Here is a 21592-nt window from a genome sequence, read left to right as displayed (position 1 = left end):
CCGATCCTTTAAGGGGTTAATTGTTTTACTGATAGAGATTATTATTGCATCGTAGTATTATATATCACCAGCCAATTGTAGAATGGATTTGGTCTTGTGTAGCAGTAAATCTGGAGGTCTTGTGGGCCGGTACTATTATGTTTATGTGGTTTTTGGTTATAGCTTTTTATATGTAACTTTGTATCCTTAGTTTAGCCAATTAGAGATAGTTAATATCACTGGAGGCTTCTCCTATCGATGTTACTTTTTTAAGTGCGTGATGTCAGCTAGACTGCTATTTATACTGTTACATTGTAATCCTTATATACTTGTTTTGCGAATCATGGGGTTTATGATCCGTCAGCGGTGGATCACCTCTCTGCCCCCCTCCCACACTCTGCGTTCCCTGTTTTATAGACAAGCTATTTTATTGCCTTGCTCCTATACACCTACTATAATCTCCCATCTCATTCTCTCTTCATTCCCCTCCTACACATTTCCTATCTCGCTGCTTTCTTCTTCTATCCATCATTTCCCCATACGCCATCCCCGTTTTCTCGTTCTGTACAAATATGCAGCATCTAGCTTGCTTACTACCTCATTAATCTTCTCACTCAGTACCCAGATCACCGTAATAAGACTATCACCCCGGTGTCAATAGCTTTTTATAGCAGCACTATGTATTACGTCATCAAATTGTATTTATATAGTCCAGCGCTCCATATCCATATACAGCTTCCGGCTCCTCTAATTAGACTTAAAGTGACCTTCTAGTTTTGGGACAGAATTCTGTCCCAAGACCGGAGGAGGAGGGGGTAAAATATCTGCAGTTGTTCTTCCCTGCTGCACCTCTGATCCACCAGTTGTGGGCCCTGTTTTCAGTACTGCTAGTGTTAGACTACCAATTCACTATACCTGCTCTCTGATTGGCCAGAGCTGCTCACATGATCAGCACTGGCCAATCGGAGAGCAGTGAACAGTGTGCATTAAATAGGTAGACAATTGCTGTTGGACAACTGAAAACTGGGCCCAGAGCCAGCGGATCGGAGGGGCAGCAGAAAGAACAAGTGAAGGTAATATACCCCCTCCAGTCCCAGGACAGAATTTTGTCCTGAAGCCAGAGGGTCACGTAAGGCTTTTGGTTAGGTTTTAATTTAGACTGATGCTGGTGCGTCCCAGTGTCTTTGCATCCAACAATAATATAATGTATATGGAGGCTATTAGAGCACATTGGGCATTGCTGCTCAGTGAAAAGTGAACCAGCCATCACTGCTGCCAAGTGTCACCGGAAAATAGTCTATTGTTTAAATCAAGTTGTTATGTTAATTTTTAACTTTTTGGTGATTTTTAAAATTATCTATGCCATAATATAAATGTATGAAAATCCTAACATCCTGCAGTTTGCCCTTGAGCTTAATAGTCTCATACTTCTTATTCTGTAGAGCATTCTTATAGTCCATGGACATTATGGACGGAAGGGGACCCATTGACTTGTATGTGAAAGTGTTGTGGGCATGCTCAGTGACCTGTGCAGGGAGGGGAAGAGGTGAGCTGCGACCATCACCTATTATGCATCCTGTATTATCTATGTATCCTGTACTATTCTACCTTTTCTTTTAATGCTGCCTGTGATAATAATAAGGGTACTATTGAATCAAGCTACTATATTATTAGGCCTAATGGTCAGTGGTAAACCTGAAGGATAATAGGATATTTTTAAAATAGATTTAGAACCATGGAAAATGTAAAAGAAAATCACCAAAAAGTCTTTAAAAAATAAGTTTAAATGGCGTATTCCCAAAATTGACTTGGCCAAGCGCATATACTCAACTTCTTCCATCAGCTCCATTAAATAAATGGAGCCGTACCCCGCATGTGAGCTCACTGCACCATTCAATCCCCATGTCACTGTGGCTGGGTGCAGCAAGCCCACAGTAAGGAGAAGATGACCCCTGTTCTCAGGATTGCTGGAGACCTCAGAGGTGAGAAGACCCCCATCCAAAACTTTATCCTACCAACAGAGGTTAAAAGTCAATCTTGGGTATGACCTTTTAACATAAAATCTTGATTCATACAATAGTTCATTTTCTGATGACACATTCTCTCTAAAGCGGTTGGTATTCAATGCACGTACTAATCAACCCCTCAGATCAGAAGGTGGCGCCACCTCTGCCAAGCAGAGTGTTAGAGAATCTCACTTACTCCTCTTAGCCAAAAGCAAAGGTCATGAAGCGGGGTTACTAATCTGCTGTCAGCATGGAGGGACGGGTACTCCCTCATATTGCACCGCCTACTTGAGTAAAGCCCCCGCAGTTTGTGGTTTGGTGGTCTGCTTTATGCCAAACACCCACTATCACAACTTTCTAAGGTGATCTTTCCATTTGAAGTGCATTCGTTCCTCCTGAAAAGGTCAGAGAAGACACTGGAGAACACTGCGAGCGGGTACGCTCCATGACCCACCGATCTGCTCTATCGTCTCTCGGATCTGATTGTTGTCTCCGACGCTTTGTGATATGTTACATAACTTGTTTTATTTTCTGAGCCCTCCGTGACTTTAGGAATCCTCTTCAAAGATTGAATGCAAGCAATGAACAGCTTCAACATAATTTGTTGAGTAAACCGTGCTGCCCTGACATTTACGGGAAGAGAGAACAGAACATTACTCGTCTCTGCTGGGTAGGAAATATTCCATCTAGAAATGAGAGTACACAATGACCTCGCGCTCATACATTGCAGAGGACATCCCGCCGTCCCCGGCGCCCCTCCTGCACCGCTCCATTGTCCTTGCTTCTGTCCACCGCATGCATTTCCTTCTGGTACTAGAACTGCCAGAACTCGTTCTCTCATCGCTCCCCTCGCGCACACGCTTCTTGTACTTACCATTTCACTTAACTCCTCGTGCAGTTCACTTCTCTCGGCGCACATCTTCTCACATGCGCGCACCATCTCTCCCAGCTGCTCTTCGTTTTCTTGGCTATTTTGAAGCTGCAGGAAATGCAGTTAAATTATTGACACTTTAACAATGCGAATCTGAAATGTAATACACCTTCCACCTGTTTCTGGAGTCCACAGGATAAATGGGGATGTCCAGGGTTAGAAAAATGTAACAGCGCCACACCACTTCGCTGGTGATATGGGGTATTGCAGCTCAGACTCATTAATTCAATGGAGCTGAGCTACAATGCCACATATGACCCATGGATAGGTGTGGCGTTGTTTCTGGAAGAAAGCAACCATGTTTTTCTAATTCTGAACAACCACTTTAAGGGTTTGTCTAACGACAGGTTTTACTCATGCAGACCCCCCAACTGTGGCTCAGTCCTGAAGTGAACGGCAGCAGGTGGTTACACATGCACCCCACGGCTCCATTTACTGCAATGGGATCGCCGGAGATTGCCAACTTGCCTATCTCTGAAGGTTCCATTGAAGCGAAAGGAGTGGTTGTGCGCATGCGCGGCCACCCGTTGCCATTTACTTCGAAGCTGAGCCATGCATTTCTGTCATGCAGACACCCCAGCAATGGCTCAGTCCCAAAGTGAATAGCATTGGGTGGCCGTTCATGTTCACTATGGTTCCATTCACTTCAATGGGACCACCAGAGATAGTTGACTTGGCTACCTGCAAAGGTCCCAGTAGAGCAATGGAGCGCATGCGTGGCCGTCCTCAATTATTGACTCAGTGATTGAGTTGTGGTGGGGATGACTGCATGACAGGTAAAACCCCTTTAAGTAAGAGACTTGCATTTAGCATGACAATTAAAGGAAATGTAATTGTAGGTATCTATCGACATGTTAAAGAAGAAGGCTCATGTACACTTTAGTATGAGACATAAGATTATTTCACATTGTTTAGGGCTTTGTCAACAATGCATCTTGTTATCCAAGATATAGAAAAATATCACAAAGGGGAGAAAAAGGTAAAAATCAACAAACTCAGATATACTCATTGCTATGAACCTACTAGTCCAGCGCTGCCGCTCCTGTCCTCCACGCCAATCTCTGCTTAATTCACTGCAGCTGTGACGTTCCGTATATACAAGTGACTTTTGCAGCCAATTACCACCTCAGCAGTATACAGCTTGAGACCGGTGAGCCCAGAGGTTGGCTGTAGTGATCACATGCGTATAGCCCGGTGAATAGGCCAGGAGCTGCGATGATGGACCAGCGCTAGATCGGCAATTGCCCCAGCATTTCCACCAGCCTCTGCCTCCAAAGTCTAAACTTTCATCATTATGGCCACTGTGCTATCACTTAGGAACTGAATGGCATTAATGTTTGAACACTACATAGCACTGTTATTGGCACCATATGGCATTATTATGTAGGCACTGTATGGCGATATTATATAGGCTCTGTACAGTACTGTTACTTGGCACTGTATGGTAATTGGCTGGAGGGCGGTGTGGGTGTGGCTAAGCTGCAATTTAGGAATATCTAGGGATAGTTCTGGGTCTGCTTGCTACTAATACAATGCAAGTTTCTCCCAAACTACTGCACAGATCCACACTGCAGACAATGTCTGTTTGATTTCTGGACAGAGACAGAATTAGGGCTCCTTCACACGAGCGTAATGGTGCATGCATAATTTGCACGTGCAATGCGCAAAAAATCGAATGCATCGCTATCAATGGGCTCCTACAATTCTCCTGTTTTTGCATGCAAAAAAACAGGACATGCTCTATTTTCCTGCGCATTTCCCCAGCGAAGGTCCTTATAAAAGTCTATGGGAGGTCGCACTCAATGCGCACACAAATGGGCAATACGCTGCGCAATTCTGTGAAAGAATAACACCTATCTGGACCTTATTAGGCTAAATAGCCTTTTAAATCAGTGCGGGGAGGGGGTTGTGTGCGCCTATGAACAGGCCTACACAAACAAAAATGAACAGTACAATCAGGGGCGTAACTAAAGGCTCAGGAGCCCTGATGCAAAAGGTGAGCTGGGGCCCCCCTCTATCTGTATCTGTACCCGTACCCATACCTAAACCATGCTGCACAGACACATAACTTGAAGCTTCTGGGCCCCAATGCAAAACCTGTAACAGGGCCCCCAACTATAATGCTTTATTCATAGTAATGGGCTCCCTATATGGAGAAGAGAGGCCTTATGGGCCCCCTAAGGCTCCTGGGTCCGGGTGCAACCGCATCCCCTGCACCCTCTATAGTTACGCCCCTGGTACAATGTGCCGACACGGCCACAAATCAACCTCATTCATGGCACAGACACATGACGCATACGCTCGTCAGAAGGAGCCCTTAGGCTCTGTCTCTCTCTGACCAACAAGTGAACAGACATATTATTGAGAAAGGTCCTGCATGACCAACATGTCCAATATTGAGTCTGGATGTTCTAGAAAAGTACCCTGGCACCGCACTCTTATGGAAGCAGTTGAAAACAAAATCTGTCTGTATTGCCTCTAACAACCAATAACAGAGCAGCTTTCTTTTCCTAGACTGCTGAGGTAAAATGAAAGCTGCACTGTGATTGGTTGCTATTTCTTATACTGCTGAGGTAAAATAAAAGCTGCGCTGTGATTGGACAGTGCGGTGCCGGCCCTCTTTTCTGTAGCTCAGCCTGTATATAGTGGAGAATGGATACAAAGTTTCAGAATGTGAATAACCTACAGCAGGTTGGCTGCTGGGATCACGTTACCCGACAATCCTGTATATAAGGATGTAGCTGTTACATAGAGAATCCCAACACTAGTGGTGACTATAGGGAAGTGAAAATGCCACATTGGTGGCCAACATCATGCTATAACCAACTTGGCCTGCATTAATAAGGGACCTTTCACACCGGTGTAATTTTTCGTATCCTTCACCGCAAGTCGCAGTAAACCAAAATCTACGTGGGGATTTTGATATGGAAAGAACATGGCTTGAATGAGCCGGCAATTCCGCATCAAAATCCGTGGATTTTGGTGCGGGATTTTGTGGCAAAAGATTCAGCAGCATCTCAGGTGACTTATTCCATCTATGTGAAAGGATGGCCTTACACGGGACAGCTGGCGTGTATATAGTCGCTTGAAATAGTCGCTATTGCTGAATGAATAGTTGAGAGCATTTACACGGGCTGAAATATTGTTCGTCGACCAGCTAGGGGGCAAGAGGTTCTTTGGGAGGTCTGTCTGTGTTCTAAATATCGACCCCACTCCAACGCATGCCCATTGGTTGCCGAATCCAATGTTCCATCTTTGGCCAAACCAGCGGCAGCAGCGAGTATTCTTTCGAAGACCATCAGGGACTGTTAAGTCGAGGGCATTCGCACGTATTTATGTGTTTTCGGAAACCAATGAGCATTAAATGGGAGAGCAAAATGTTTAAAAAGAGCAGGAGCCAATCAGCATTGGGTGAGAATCCCGCGCCAATCGGCACACAACTTCCTGCTAAGTTTATTGGCTACTTTTTGAAAGACAACAATTGCCTCTTTACACCAGATGATATTTAATCAACCAGCGACTATTTTTAGGTGAGCTGAAACGAAGGGACTAGTGAACGAATTCTCACTCATCACCCGGTTGGTGGCTGTGTTTACGGAGAACAGAGGTTACATACATTCTCTCTATTGGGCGACTATTCGGACGATAGTTGTCCTATGAAAAGCCACCCTAATAGATAAAAATACACGTAGCCGGAGAAGTAGTCGTATGTACGAGATAAACTGGAATAGAAGGTCACGTGACATTTTCTGCGGTTGTAGTTGCATTTCTTTCGCTGGGAATGGGCTATCGAGTGACTAGTTGTCGGTAAATCGGACACTTTAGATGATGTGTGCTAATACAGGGTGGACCATGGAAAAGTAGTCCGCCTTTGATCCCGGCACTCCACTCTTACGAAAGCCATCTAAAAGAAAATCTGTCTTTGTTGCCTATCGCAACCAATCACGGCGCAGCTTTCATCTATTTTTTTTTTTTACTGCATGTTACGTTTGCGGGTTTTGCGCACATAACACGCAGTGATAAACTTTAAATTTCTTTCAACAGTGCCTCTCACAGACAACGCTATAGAGGCCGGCTACTTTTCCCTGGCCCACCTTGTATAACCACTACAGCAAAAGACAAATTCAGTGATACGTGAAATAGTTAAAAACTATATAAAAAAAATATATATATTATTTTTCCGTTTACAAAAGAATTGCCCCCCTCATATAGACTATTGCACCGGTATTCACGTCGCTGCAGTGTATCACACCTCCCATTGTTTGTTACCTTACTATACTTTGTTTTTGGGAAGCGAAGCGCAGTCACCTGGTGCCATTACCCCGTAACTTGTCACGGCCATATTGTTCTGTTGTGCTCTCGAGAATCACCCCTAGGGGAGCGTGAAAGAGGTGGGAGTACGCTGCCATTTACGCAGTGTGTCATTATTACTATAAGTAGTTACTCTAGAAAGGAGCGAGGGGGTGGAATGAGATTTCGTATACACATGAGTCACCAGGGTAGCAGTGCCAGCAGAGATATATATACTTATACATAGAGATGAGGAAGGGTGGGAGTTGCACCAAGTGATGCTGAAGACTCGTCCCCACTCACCTCATGTTGGGAGACGTCGTTGCGCAGAAGAGATTCCTCTTTAGTGTCGTAAGGTGAAAAGTTTTGTTCATCCCCAAATTCAGTGATAATTGGATACTGTGGAAGGAGGAAAAGAAAAAGTAACCCAGGGTCCGGTATATTAGTCATGAGGAGGGTCGGCGACATAAGTCATTTATGGTATTTTCAGTCTGATGTATGTTCACTGCAACTCAGTTCTTTCCATTCTATAATGCATTGATCTTGGTCTCTTCTATTGATGTAAGGTGATAGAACTGATTACATGACTGTGATTAATCCACCTAAGTAGCTGTTCGCATCACGCTTCAGCTATCTCTCAGACATCTATGGCTAAATCCATCTAAATGTATTCAAACGTATCGCTCAACGTGCCGTAGATTATGGTCAAGCGCAGTTCAATAGTACATATTATATAGGTGGATGCTTATTTCGTGGAATGGAGTAGTGTGGCAAACTCTCGTATACCTGAAATTTAGTTTTTTGAACTTTACAGTCAAACTTAACTTTTCTAAACATTTAACGTAACTTTTGTTTTTGTTGTTGAATGACTGATAAAGAAAAAAACTAACAAAACTTTATTTATCCCTTTAAAGGTCAAGCGCGTTAAAGTCATGGCGTTTGGTCCCGGGCTTTAATCCCAGTCGATAGTAAAAGTATGGTGAAGGGATTAAAACTCCTGCTTCTGCAGTCCAACAGGGAGGGCAGGTCGGGTCCTCACAGCCAAGGACCCGGAGGAGAAGGCAGAAGTGGTTTTTAACTGCTTCTGCTGTACTGGCTATATGTATAGCGCTCAATGAGTGAAGAGAGGAAGTAGAAGTGTTACTTCTGCTATTCGACCCAGCTATCACGTGACTGTCTGGTGCTCCCTAGCACAGCAGAACACAGGGTACTAGCAGACCCAGATCAGCTTTGTTAGTGACTGATGTCACACTAGGGGGGTGTTTTTCCCTGTAACTGGGGCTCCTATGGATGCCCCAGCTACAGTGGAAAAGTGTGCGATTACAAAGAAAAGAAAAAAAGACAACGTAAATGACCGCTGGAGGTCTTATATGAAGTAAGGGGGGTCATAGATGTTAAAAAAAGTAGTTACAAAAATAAGAAAAAAAATGACTGAATAAAGTAAAAATATATACATAAAAAACAAAATGACCGAACCAAAACTGCCGCCATATGCGCCATGTAATCTGAATCTATACAAATTGTACATCAAAACATCTGAAACAAAATGAGGACCCCATTCCTGTACTTCATTTTTAAAATGAGTATACTTACGCTAAAATAAACAACTATGAACTTTTAGAAAACTTTTTTACAGCTTTTTACCCCCAATAAAACTTAAATACGGGAAAAAAAGTCAGTGAAAAAAGTGTAGAAGTGTGGTGCACAGACTAGCCTGCAGGTAGCTGTAGAAAGTAATTCAGGTGCTAACTAATGAAAGAGTGTGGCAGGAAGAAAGATAAAAGCATAAAAAGATAAAAGGTTACTGCCACACTGAGGGGGAAGTCGCTGCGGAAGCTGAAAGCCTGTGGTTTGGCGTGGACTAGACTGTGTCTGACAGGGGAGGATTCTCCCTAGATGCCCTGGTTGGGTGAAGCGACAAGGACATAAGTTATGTTGCATTCCGATGTATATGTAGTGTGTTAATGCTGTAAAACTTTGATGTGTGCAATAAAGCTGGCAGATACCAGAGATTTGAAGAAGCCCAGTTGTCCAAAGTCTCTCAGAGTGGCGAAAATCATCTAAGAAGAAGAAGATGGAAGTCCCCGAGAGCGAGTAACCCCCAAATTGTGACGAAGGATATTAAAAAATAGCCCTATATGTGGCGAGAAAAAAATGCAGGAAAAATAATTTTGGTAGCTGAAGAAAAAGAAATGGGGCAGTAAAACCACCACATGGGTAAAATGCCTAAAAAGTGTCTGGTCCTTTAGGTAAATAACAGCCTGGTCCTTAAGGGGTTCAAAGAAAGACTTTACTGGAAAAAAATCATTTTTTATGTAAAAACTGACACGAAAGTATGAATAAGTAAAGCTATTCATTTAACATATGTGTAAAAAAAAGTACCCAATAGTGAGTGACGGGGTCTGTTCCACTGGATTGGTGCATAGCCAATGTGGTGCCGATGTTCAAAAAGGGGTTAAGAAGCAAACCTGGAAACTACAGGCCGGTAAGTCTTACTTCTATTGTGGGTAAAATGTGTGAAGGGTTTCTAGGAGATGCTATCCTAAAGGACCTGAAGGAAAATAGCTGTATAATTCCGTATCGGTCCCCGCGGGGATGAAGGAAACTCCTTCCACAGCTGTCACAGCTGTCACAGCTGTGGCAGAAGTCCCCGGCATTCTCCATCTCTTTTCAATGGGGCTAGCGCTGCTGCCGCTGGCCCCATTGAAAAGACTGGCGATATCCCGGCGTCATGCCGATTTTTTTTCTCGCACTGCGATGCGAGACTTTAACTTTAGAATCGCATCGCAGTGGAGAAAATATCACCAGTGGGTGGGAGCCCTTAGAGATACGGTTTACAGCAGCCTCACACAATTCCCAGGGGCTAACCCATTGAATTCTATGGAAGACAGTTCTAAAGCAGACCTGTTCTGTGACCTGCGCAGGGAAGGGGAGGAGGTGAGCTGTGACCATTACCTATTGTGAATGGTGGATCCTACATATCTAGGTGTTGCCTTCCATTATAATTCTGCCTTTGATAATAATGAGACAATTGCCGAGAAGTTTTCTCTACAAAACAGAAAGTGTCAGAATATAATCAGGCTCTGTGCTTCGTGTGAGAAATGTTTAACCCCTTAGTACCGAAGCCTGCTTATGCCTTATGAACAACTAGTTTTTCACTTTTTTTCATCATCCCAGTCCTAAAGACAACTTTTTAACTTTATCTGCCAACATATCCAAATAAGGGGGTTTTTTTTAAGCAGGAAAAGTATTTTTAAAAGGTGTCACTTTTGGGTACTTCTAATGCACTATAGAACTTTTATTAATTCTCTCTAGGTAGATCGGGAAAGAAAAGATAGTCTGTCATTCGTTTTTGGATTTCGTTTTCCCAGCATTCAATGTGCAAAATAAATACGATTTCAGTGACACCAATTTTCCATTTTTTTAAATATTTTGCTATTTTTGTACACTTAAAAACCCTTTTTTTTTTTAAAGATTTGCTTTTGTGTCGCTGTATTCCAAGAGCCGTGGCATTTTTATTTTTCCGTTGACGGAGCTCTATGGGGGCTCGGCTTTTTGCAGGATGAACTCTACTCTGCATTTATCCCATTTTAATTACTTTTTATTCGATTTTTTACTTGGGGGAAGATTAACAAAATCTGTAATTCTGGCATGATTTTTATTTTTAGCGGCGTTCACCATGCAGTATAAATAATGTGTTAAACTAATTCTGTGGGCCAGCATGATTATGTCAATACTAAATTTATACAGGTTTGGTTTTTTGGCAGCTTTTTCCACACTTTAAAAAAAATGTAATTTTTTTCTAGCCACATTTAAAGACCCCTAACATTGTGTTTTTTGGCAACAGTGCTGTATAAGGGCTTTTTTTTGCTGAAGAATCTCTACTTTTTAATCGTACCATCGGTTGACTCGTACAACTTTTTGATCGCTTTCTATTCCAATTTTTATAAGACGAGATATGCAAAATGAGCTATTTTCGTCATGTTTTTTGTATTTTATGTATTTTTTTTATTTTTTATATTTTTTTAGACTTTGGGGACTTGACTATCAATAACTTTTATTGTTCTTATAATAAACCGCTATACTTTAGTATAACAGTGTATTATAAAGCCTATGAAGCTCAGGCAAAGGCTAAGCTTCATAGGCCACTATAACTGGCAGACTCAGAGGCTATACTGAGGTCTCTGTGTGGCATAGGTTCGATGGGTGACAGACGGGGGGGCATTGACCACTGCACAGAAAGGGTTAAACAGCGGAGATCGGAGGTTTTTTTCTGATCCCCACTGTTGGAACAAGTGCCAGGCTGTCATTCAACAAGCAAAGCACCCTGGCACAGAAGACCCTTGCCAGGCTTCTAACGCGGCGCCATAAAAAGGTACATTCTTCAGAAGAAGGTCCTTTAGTGTCCGCCATAAAAAGGTGTATGGGCGGTCATTAAGGGGTTAAACATTAGACTTGATTAATACAAAAGGTCATTTTCTGATGACACATTCACTTTAATTATTAATGTCCTATTCTGTAGACAGTTCATCAATAGTTGATAGACAGCGGTTCGCTGCTTGGGATCCCTGCCAATCAGCTGATATCGGACCCGCTGCCAGTGGGGAGCAACATGCGCCTTGCAGCAGCCTGGGTTGGTGTTGCAGGTGCAGCTCCCATGGAATTGCATGCAACACCAAGCTGGGATGCTGCAATGGGGACAGAGATGTACACACATACATACAAAGGGCAGACAGCTGTCAGTCAACGTGTAGCGGGTTGGTAGACGTCAGTGCGGCCCTCCGCTTTGGCTCAAGGCTCCTTTCTGAGTCAGACAGGTATATTCAGTCTGAGACTCTGCAGTGTTGCAGAATAACACTTACATAAGGGCACAGGGTTAAACAAACCAGCAAAGAGGGGAAAGATTTTTGATTACTTACACAAACACAAAATTATGATAGCGTTACTTCAGGAAACGCACTTTCAGACCGGGAAAATACCCGGGCTCGCACATCGCCATTATACCACCTGGCATCACAGCACCCACCCGGAGAAGAAAGCTGGAGGTACTTCCATAGCCATTCATAAACAACTTCCACATAAACTCATCTCGTCTAAGGCAGACTCAGAGGGGCGTTATTTATTCCTGAAAATACAACTGGGTACTGAAATATTTACGATTGCAAATGTGTATTTTCCAAATCAGGCACAGGTCCGTTTCGGGATCCGGATGCTGGGGGCTTTGGCGACCTTCGCGGACGGCTCCAACATAATCCTGGGAGGCGACTTCAACATGGGTATGATTCCTAACCTTGACTCGTCAGGTGGTAAGTCAGGGGTTTCCTCCACAGCAACACGTAGACTACAGAGGGAGCTGACCAACCTACGTCTGGTGGACATGTGGCGGGTCTTACATCCTAGAGAGAGGGATTACAGTTTCCACTCACCGGCCCATAATAGTTACCATCGCCTGGATTACCTCTTCATTTCCCATAGATTACTTCAGTTCCGCTCCTCCCCAGAACTGAACACCTGGTTGGATAATGGTGCCCTTATTCCCTGATTGGCCTGAGATACCCCTTGCCAAATGTACTAGACAATGATAGGACTGAGAGAACAAGCTGGAACCATGGTCAATGTGGGCAGATTATCCCTATCCCCTTCCCTCACCCCACCCTATGTTTTCTCCTTCCTTCTTTTTCTTTCCTGTCTCTGTCTATTGTTTCTGTCGTTTTTCCTTTTCTCTTTACTTTGCCCAAGCGGTTGGTTCCTTCGGAGGAAGTTGTACTGGGGAGCTATATTATAACTGCTGCCTAAAATGTGGTTAGCTCAATAGCAAAACAGAACGGGTATTGTATTGCTACTTCTTTATTCTAATTGTATTTCCATTCTGTATGCTTCGATATTAATGTGGCAGTGAATAAAATATTTTTTGAACCATACATAAGGGCACAGTACATACCTGTCCCGGGTTCATGCCAGCTGTGGTTTGGGCAGCATGAGCCCATGACATGTTCCCCTTAAGGGCGAGCACCCACTGGCGTTTGCGTTTTCCGCGGGAAAAAAACGCAGCGTTTTCGCCGCGTTTCCCGTGATTTTTCCGCGCGTTTTTCGCGGCTTTTCCATTAATTTCCATGGAGAAAAATAAGGACACATATGCAACTGACAGTTCCTATGTTAAAAACGCAAACGCAACGCAAAAAAAACGCCAGTGGACAGGAACACATGTTATCTCTATGCCTGTGCAGGAAAAACGCAAAACGCAAAACGCAGGTAAAAAAACGCCAGTGGGTGCTCGCCCTAAGTCTCAGAAAACCCCTTCAACAACCTGTACTTGTTTATGACCTCCATACAGAGATCCATGGAAGTCCATACAGCATAGAATCAATACAAAGAGTTTACAACAAGAGTTCTACATCCTTTTTGACTTCCCATTACATAGAGGAAATCCGGCAGCAGGAGGCTGGGAAGTGGAGGAATTTCAGATATGGGAATCTGCAGTATTAAGATTGACGAGCAAGTTGCGGTAAAGTCCTAGGATAAGGTCTATTTCTGGAAAGCTTGAAGTCATTTCTCTATCTCCCACTCACTACCTTATTAAAGGGAACGCATCATTACCTATAAACGAAGCTTATGGGCTTATAGGACAGGGGCCGAGGAAGTCGGGGTGGCTTTTTATACTTACCTGGCTGCTTGTTCTCTTGCTATGAGTGGGTGGCTTGTGCATTGGACTCATCTCTGCAGTCAGTGACCATGCAAACCCATAGGGCATGAGAGCAGTCTGATGCACGGACCACCCATCGACTTCCAAACAGGGAGCATGGTAAGTATAACAAGCACATCCCTGGACTCCTCGGCCCCAGAGTTAGTTCCCGGTGCTTACAGGTGACGGCAGGTTCCTTTTAACAAATATATAACAATTAGGAGGCCCTTTAAGATAAATTCCTTTAGATATAATTGTATAGTATATGTATGATCTAGAGGATGGAGCTACCATACTTTGTAAATTCATTGCTCTCCTTATTTTGTAATGATCCTGAGTTACAACCAATTAAACTCCAGAGCTGCATTCACAATTCTGTTGGTCGCTAAAGGAACAAGTCAACAAGTTTGGAGAACAGATATACAAACACTGGACCAAGATGGAATACTGGAAGATTTGAACTTGGAAGATGGTAGAAATGTGACTGAAGACGTGCATGAGAGTCGACTCTAAGACAAGACGGAGCATCACTTTAAAGGGTTTAAGGTGAACTAAGCTTTATGAGGGTCATAGACTTTAGCAAGGAGAACTCATAGTAACCTAGTATGTTAGGCTGAAGGGAGATAATGTCCATCTAATTCAGCCAGTTTCCACCCCTCTTGTTGATCCAGAGGAAGTAAAAAAAAAAAAAAACAATGAGGCAGAAGCCAATTTACCAAATTTAGGGGAAAAAACTCCTGACTATTCTTTCTGTCCAAGTGACAGACCGTTAGGCCCCATTCACACAGGTGTATTTTCTGACCGTGTTCAGTCCGTATTTTTTACTGACTGAATACGGACTGCGCACAGACCCGCATAAATTAGTGTATTCAGACATGCATTATTTATATGGACTGATGCATAGAAAAATTGGCTATTAAAGTCTATGGGTGTGCAAAAAAAAAGAAAAGCAGCGAGCACGCATCAAAAGTGGCCGCCACCACACTCAGAGTAATCATCGTGAAGCTCTGCGCAGGGACATATTGGGCGGTATCGCTCATGTTGGATCATGATGTCACATCTACTGTATGTAGTAACTGATGAGGCGGCTGCTGCGCCACCAACTAGTTCTATAGAGACGGCAGCGCTGAGCAGCCTGAGAGCTTTTCTTTGTAAATAGATAAATAGTCGCTCCCTCGGCTGTTCGATGCCCTACATTACATATCGCTCCCGTCGCCTTCACTGATTATTTCATGGCCCGCTGTACAGCAGCGCTTTTCCTTCTACAGGGTAGATCATGGAAATGTCACCGCGCTCTCAGGCCCGTCCACGCTGGCACTTTAACGTATGATTCAGGTAAAACAGCGGGCATTTATTGTATACGCGGCATACTTTCCATCCGTTTTTTTTCTTTTTCTTCTAATAAAGTTACATGGTTCAACACTTTTTTTTTATTGATCACAAAAACGTATAGAGTAAGCGTATAGAAATCTATAGCTGTACGTTTCCATATGTTTTCCATTGACTGCAATGTTAATAATAATAGTCTTTATTCGTATGGTGCCAACGTATTCCGCAGCGCTTTCGAGGCACATGGGGAACACAAACAATACGAAAATTACAGAAACTACAAGAGTTACATGTGGTATTCAGTGATTTGTAAAATAAGGGGGTGATACAGAAGATGCCGGGGCAGGAGGTGGAGCGAGGGGGAACACAGCAATGCGATGATGACATGTGATATACAGTTTGTAGGACACAAATGGGGCGAGGGTGGTACAGGAGGTGCGGGGCATGAAGTGTACATGATAGGCAAAAGTAGAAAGCCACACGGAGGGGCAGGAGGTATATTGTGGGGGCAGGGGACTAGATAAGGAGATTTGCATCTTTAAGGCGCGTCTGAAGTTCCGTGCATTAGGAATTGTCCGGATGCCTTGAGGTAGAGCGTTCCAGAGGATGGGTGCTGCTCTGGTGAAGTCCTGAAGGCGAGCATCAGAGATTCATATTAGAGGGGTGTTTAGTCTGAGTGTGTTAGCAGATCGGAGTGAGCGGGCTGGGTGGTGTACGGACAGGAGGGAGGCGATGTATGGTGGTGCGGCGCCATGGAGAGCTTTGTGGGTGAGGGTGAGGAGTTTGAATTGACTTCTGCAGTGGATGGGCAGCCAATGCAGTGACTGGCATAGGGCAGAGGCGTCTGAGTAATGGCTAGATAGGAAGATGATCCTAGCTGCCACATTTAGTATGGATTGGAGAGGGGGGACTCTGGTGCGGGAAAGGCCAATGAGCAGCAAGTTGCAGTAGTCGATTCGGGAATGGATGAGGGCGACAACAAGTGTCTTTAGTGTGTCCGTAGTGAGGAACGGACAGAGTTTAGCAATTTTCCTGAGGTGCATGTGGCATATTCAGGCCAGAGATTGGATGTGGGGGCTAAAGGAGAGGTCAGAATCTAGTGTGACCACCAAGGGAGCGGGTGTGCTGTCTGGGGGTTATGACGGTGCCAGATACTGGAATGGAGATGTTGGAGGGAGGTCTTTAAAAAAAAAGTATCCTTTTTTTTTGTGGGACAGGAAAATCCAGCAGATTACACTTTTTAATCGCACAAAAAACACTCCTGAAAACGTCTACCAGGCTGAACATAGTCAAATGAAGGAGTAATATGACTACATTTAACCCATTACAGCCGATGGATGCGTTAAACGCTGGACAAAAAAAGTCTGCTTTTCACGAATGAACCTTATGAAAGCCGTCTGAAAGAAAATCTGTCTTAGTTGTTGTTAGTTTCCGTGGCGCGTCATAGTGAACTACTCAAACCGAAAAGTTCAGAGCCAGATGATTATGAATATATATATATATATATATATATATATTTCTACGCAGCAGAGACGAAAATGCATTTTCAATTCCTTGAAGTGTTGAGATTTATGGCTCAGTCAATTTTGTTCAGCAAACACGCATACAAACATGTCACTCACGTAATAACGTGTATATATTAAGTAATGGGTGTACCTGCCGTATGTAAACCCCGCCAGGAATTCCTTCTGCTAGCACATCTTTTTGCACTGAGCAATGATCATTCATAGTCGCCCAGAAAGGCGTACGGATGACAGAGCTCATTAGTTGTTCGAAGAGGGAATCTCTACGAAAATTCATTCGCAAGTCGTTAAATGCTGGGACTTTAAACCAGACGACTTTAGATCAACGGGCGACTATTTTTCTTAGGGCAGCTGAAATGAAGTGACTAGTGACAGATTACCGCTTGTCACCCTGTTGGTGGCCGTGTTTACACAGAAGGACCGTCATTTGCTCTTTCAGACGATAGTCGTCCTATGCCTATGTAGAACTACCCTCACTTCAGTGATAGCACCGGACATTGCCAAAGCGCTTGAACTCAGCAGGCTCTGTCATTAAAGTGAATGGAGCGACAGTGCGCCTTTGTGACCTCTGCTCGGACCGCCTGGACCCCAATAGGTGTGGTGACGGTGAGCCCCCACCGATTATAAAGTTATACCCTCTCCTGTGCATTAGGCTTTGTTCCCACATGCGTATATCGTTTTCACAGCCGGACGATAAACACTACAATCTGAGGAGTTAAAGCTCGTGATCAGGCACACAAATCTAACGTTTGTGCGTCTGTTCAGACCACATGGGCCCTGGCGTGTATCGGACATTGTCAAGCCCGATATGCCGTTGCCCTTTCCCTTCCCCTCACCATCTCAACTCTCCTCTCCTCCAGCTGATTGCAATGGGATGGGCGAGAGGGTGTGGAGTTCAGCGCCACCCTGTCCTGCCTTCTCCCATTGCTGGCTGCAGACAAGGGGCAGGGAGGGCGCAAGAGCTTAGCTCCACTACCTGTCCCACCCCTTGTCTGCAGACAGCAATGGGATGGGCGGGATGGGGTGGCGCTGAGCTCCACCCCATCCTGTCCCCTTCCATTGCAATCAGCCAGAAGGGAGGAGAGAAGAGGGAGGGAGTTTAGCAGTCACGCTGCTAACTCCCTCCCACCTCCCTTCTCTGGCCGCTGTCATTGGCTCTCATAGGAGCCCATGCAGCGGCCGACGTATTCCGGCCCACAAGATAGTTCCAGGACTATCTTTCAGGCCCGACGTAAAAAAAAAACGCCCAGTGCTATATTGGCCGGCCGGGCACTTTTACGTCACGGGTATACAGCCATGTGATCTGATGCATTGGAATCCAATGCTTCAGATCGTAGTGTATATCGGCCAACCTTGAAAACGGCGGGCCATTATATGCTCGTGGGAGCAAAGCCTTTGGAATAACTTTATAACTTGGCACAACCCTTTCAACATAAAAACTTGATTTATACAATAACTCATTTTCTGACAACATGTTACAATTAGAGATGAGCAAGCACGCTCTTCTCGAGTAACTGCTTACTGGTCCGAAAAAAAAAGCAGCCATGTTTGTCTGTCGTCTTACATTCCCTTTAATTTTGCAAGGGGCGAATATCACCAATGACTACGAGCTCTTCATCGTACCAAACAAGTCACCATATCTCAACTTCCCGCAGTGTGACTCCCCACATTAGAACATATCATGGGTTCTAGACTATTATCTATACCAACATGGCCATTATGGAGTCCAGAAGTCGCGTGCAGCAATACGGCAGCTCGGGAGGCATCAATGTATAACCAGGTATACTTGCCATAATGACGCTGGGGCAGTATGGGGGACTATGGTGGCAAATAAGTAGTATCAGCCGGACTTCATTTTTAACAATTGGACAGATGAAGACAATTCTTAGAAATACAGACCCCCCCCCCCCATTATGTGATTCTATAGCTGATATAACTTTTTCATTTCTGGGCCAACATTTTCTTAAAGGACATGCATCACTTATATCTTCTTTACGAATAAAAGCCAATTATTGAAACATTTCCCTTTGTTCTTATTTATTTTAATTTTCTAATTGTAGATTTTTTTATTCTATAGTCTATACATGACTATGGGGGCGGCTCTTTTGCCCGAGTTACGTTTAACAGCATTTAAAGCTTTTACAGAAATATTTTACAGCAGCCTCATGGGCCATAGACACAATGAACAAGAAGGAACCCACTGACTTCTATGGGAGACTGTTCTAGGCGTGTCCTGTCACCTGTACAGACATCATTATCCAGGACAGGGGAGGAGGTGAGCTGTGACCATCACCTATTGTGAATGCTGGATCCTGTGTTATCTATATCTAGGTATTAAGCATCAGTATAATCCTGTCTGAGATTATAATGAGATGACTGCTGAAAAGTATCCGACTATTATTAGGTTTTGTGATCAATTTAAAAAATCCTAAACTGCTTTTTTTTTCACAAACTATAGATTGTAACATCAAAAATTAGTAAAAACACCATAAATTGTTAAAAAATATGTTTAACTTAAAGAACTGATTCATACAAGAAGTCATATTCTGCTGATTAAACCTACTGCTGACCAATCTAGAGGATAAATCATCAGTACTAAAAGGGGTTAAATGCCCAGAATACCCCTTTAATTCTATTTCTCTGCCTCAAAAACGGAACAGAGAAACGAAAAGCTCTAACGCAGATGTGAACGAGCCTTACTGATATGTCCTTCATCATATATCAGACGTGGTGAAGGATCATGTAATATAAAAGTCATGAATACAAGAAGGGAGATAATATAATAAATGCAAGAACGTTACATCACCCAATATCATACTAGAATTCTACCTCACACGTTCTTTATTCTTTCTCTGGATCAACATAGCAAGAGTTTACACTCAGCTTGTTTATTGTCCTGTATATGCCTTTGATATATTTCATGTTGCCTACTCTATACATTACCCCTAAATCTTACAAGTGACTGATATGTTAGATTATCCTCATATATCAGTCATGTAATAATAATATGTTACTAGGAATTACATACAGTTGCTATATGACATTATGTATCAACTTGAATCCTTCTCGTATCCTCAGTATGCCTCAGACATAACTTTTCCTGACCCCTAAGGATCATGAAATACATAGTTTCACTGTATAAAGAAGATACTAATAAGATGATGATAAATCCAATTTGTATATATATTACACTACCTTACGTCTTCTATATATGCGCTGGTGACATGTAGCGTGTAACAGTTTTGTACCTCTTATATTACTACTATGTAATAGAACATGCCTGATCTATAACTACCTCCAACCAGTTTTCTTGTGTAAGCCTTGGCATGTCATAACCCATATCATGTAGTCGTCATAGACACATGCAAGTTACAAGGGTAACATAGTATGTAATGCCTAGAAAAGACATATGTCCATCCCGTTTAATCTATCCTCCCCAGTTCCCTCAAATAGGGGTCAGTGATGTATGCAAGTCTTTTATAAGATGAGAGGGTAATAAAATACCTTCATGATACACACAAGACCATTGCATTGCATTACTCGTCATCTTCTAAATATCTTATGCATGTTACTAACACGTGTTCTAATATGTTACATTATCCCTCATCATCTATCAAATGTGATGTGAACATATACAGACATGTAAGACATGAGTGACGCACACAAGAAAGTTATACGACACTACTTCTAAGGGTCTAGGTATGTCACTAATATGTTGCTTGTCCCCTTGGTGATGGTAGAACTTGGTGTCTTTCACTCCGGTCATGGTATACAATACATGTCGCATTATTACATGGTCCTTCAGCATATATCTGTCATCTATGTAATATAGTAAGTGCTTGCACTAGATGAGCTATTAAATAGTCATTTGGTGCTTACATGACCTCTACTTTGGGATTATTAACCTGTGCATTTTGGAAAGCTGTATGTGCCCACCTTGATTTCATAGCCTTTGAGTTTCCTGCGCAGCGTTGCGTTCTCTCTCTCCAGGGCACTGAGCCGCTCCTTGATGTCACCATATGCAGTTATTAAAGCAAAATGTGAAGCCGAACACATGTCCCCTGACTGGTCAGTATTGGGACTGTCCACCCAGTCGTCGTCCTCCTCCTCGTCTTCTTGCGCCAATGTCTCCTGGGCAATGATGCTGATGTCATCACCGAACACTGAGTCCATGTCCAGGTGCAGTGGGAGAAGCCAAGTGGCGTGGATCCCTCTGCACTCGGCGCCCTGTGAGGACGGCAGCGTTACTCTGGACGTGTCCCACAAACAAGGGGCGTCCACTGTGGCAGGAAGTTATGGACGCCGCCGTCCAGGGTCTTTGGCACAGCCGGAAAAAAAAAAAAAAAAAGAGTACTCACAGCAACTTCTATGTATGCATTGGGTAGCAACGATATATCCTAGAAAGCTTGAGCTTGGCTGCAAAATAACCAAGGGGTCAACTCCTCAATGGTGCCTTATTGCACATGTAAAAGCTGGGGGCCTGATGTAGTCTGGAAGAGAGACATGGAAGGATGTAGCAAATTATGTTACGTGAACTGCATATCATACATTCTCCACTATCATCAGTACCCAGGAAGCGGTCCTGTTTCGCCGTGCTGGTCCATCTGGCTTGTTATGGTAAGGTCTGGCTGGTATTGTCCTGCTGTATCACCATGCTCCCTCCTCCTCTTCCCAGAGACCTCCTCTTTCCTCTCCATTCAGTCTGCATACCCCGTGACACAGTGACATCAGTTCCTCTGAATCACCGGCTCAGGGATTCTGAAAGACAGGAGTGAGCTCCTTGCATCCCAGAGGTGTCTGTACAGAGATGCAGTGATGCTACATTGTGGTTGAAGATACAGCGTCACGGCAA

General features: G+C 43.6%; 1 protein-coding gene across 1 annotated transcript in view; it reads right to left on the bottom strand.

Moving 5' to 3' along the window:
* The window catches only part of TBKBP1 (TBK1 binding protein 1), a 66955-nt gene extending 45601 nt beyond the window's left edge, over nt 1-21354 (bottom strand). The window contains exons 1-4 of the mRNA XM_066585874.1: nt 21310-21354; nt 20677-21230; nt 7510-7605; nt 2860-2964 (exon numbers count right to left, since the gene is read on the bottom strand). Of these exons, the coding sequence (XP_066441971.1) occupies nt 2860-2964; nt 7510-7605; nt 20677-20913 (438 nt within the window). The 5' untranslated portion in view covers nt 20914-21230; nt 21310-21354. The remainder of the gene's footprint in view (nt 1-2859; nt 2965-7509; nt 7606-20676; nt 21231-21309) is intronic.
* Between the last annotated feature and the right edge of the window lie 238 nt (nt 21355-21592).

Source organism: Eleutherodactylus coqui, chromosome 13 (genome assembly GCF_035609145.1).
Source record: "Eleutherodactylus coqui strain aEleCoq1 chromosome 13, aEleCoq1.hap1, whole genome shotgun sequence".
NCBI lineage: Eukaryota > Metazoa > Chordata > Amphibia > Anura > Eleutherodactylidae > Eleutherodactylus > Eleutherodactylus coqui.
Note: the sequence above shows the minus strand (reverse complement) of the source record. Positions and strands in the feature narration are given on the sequence as shown.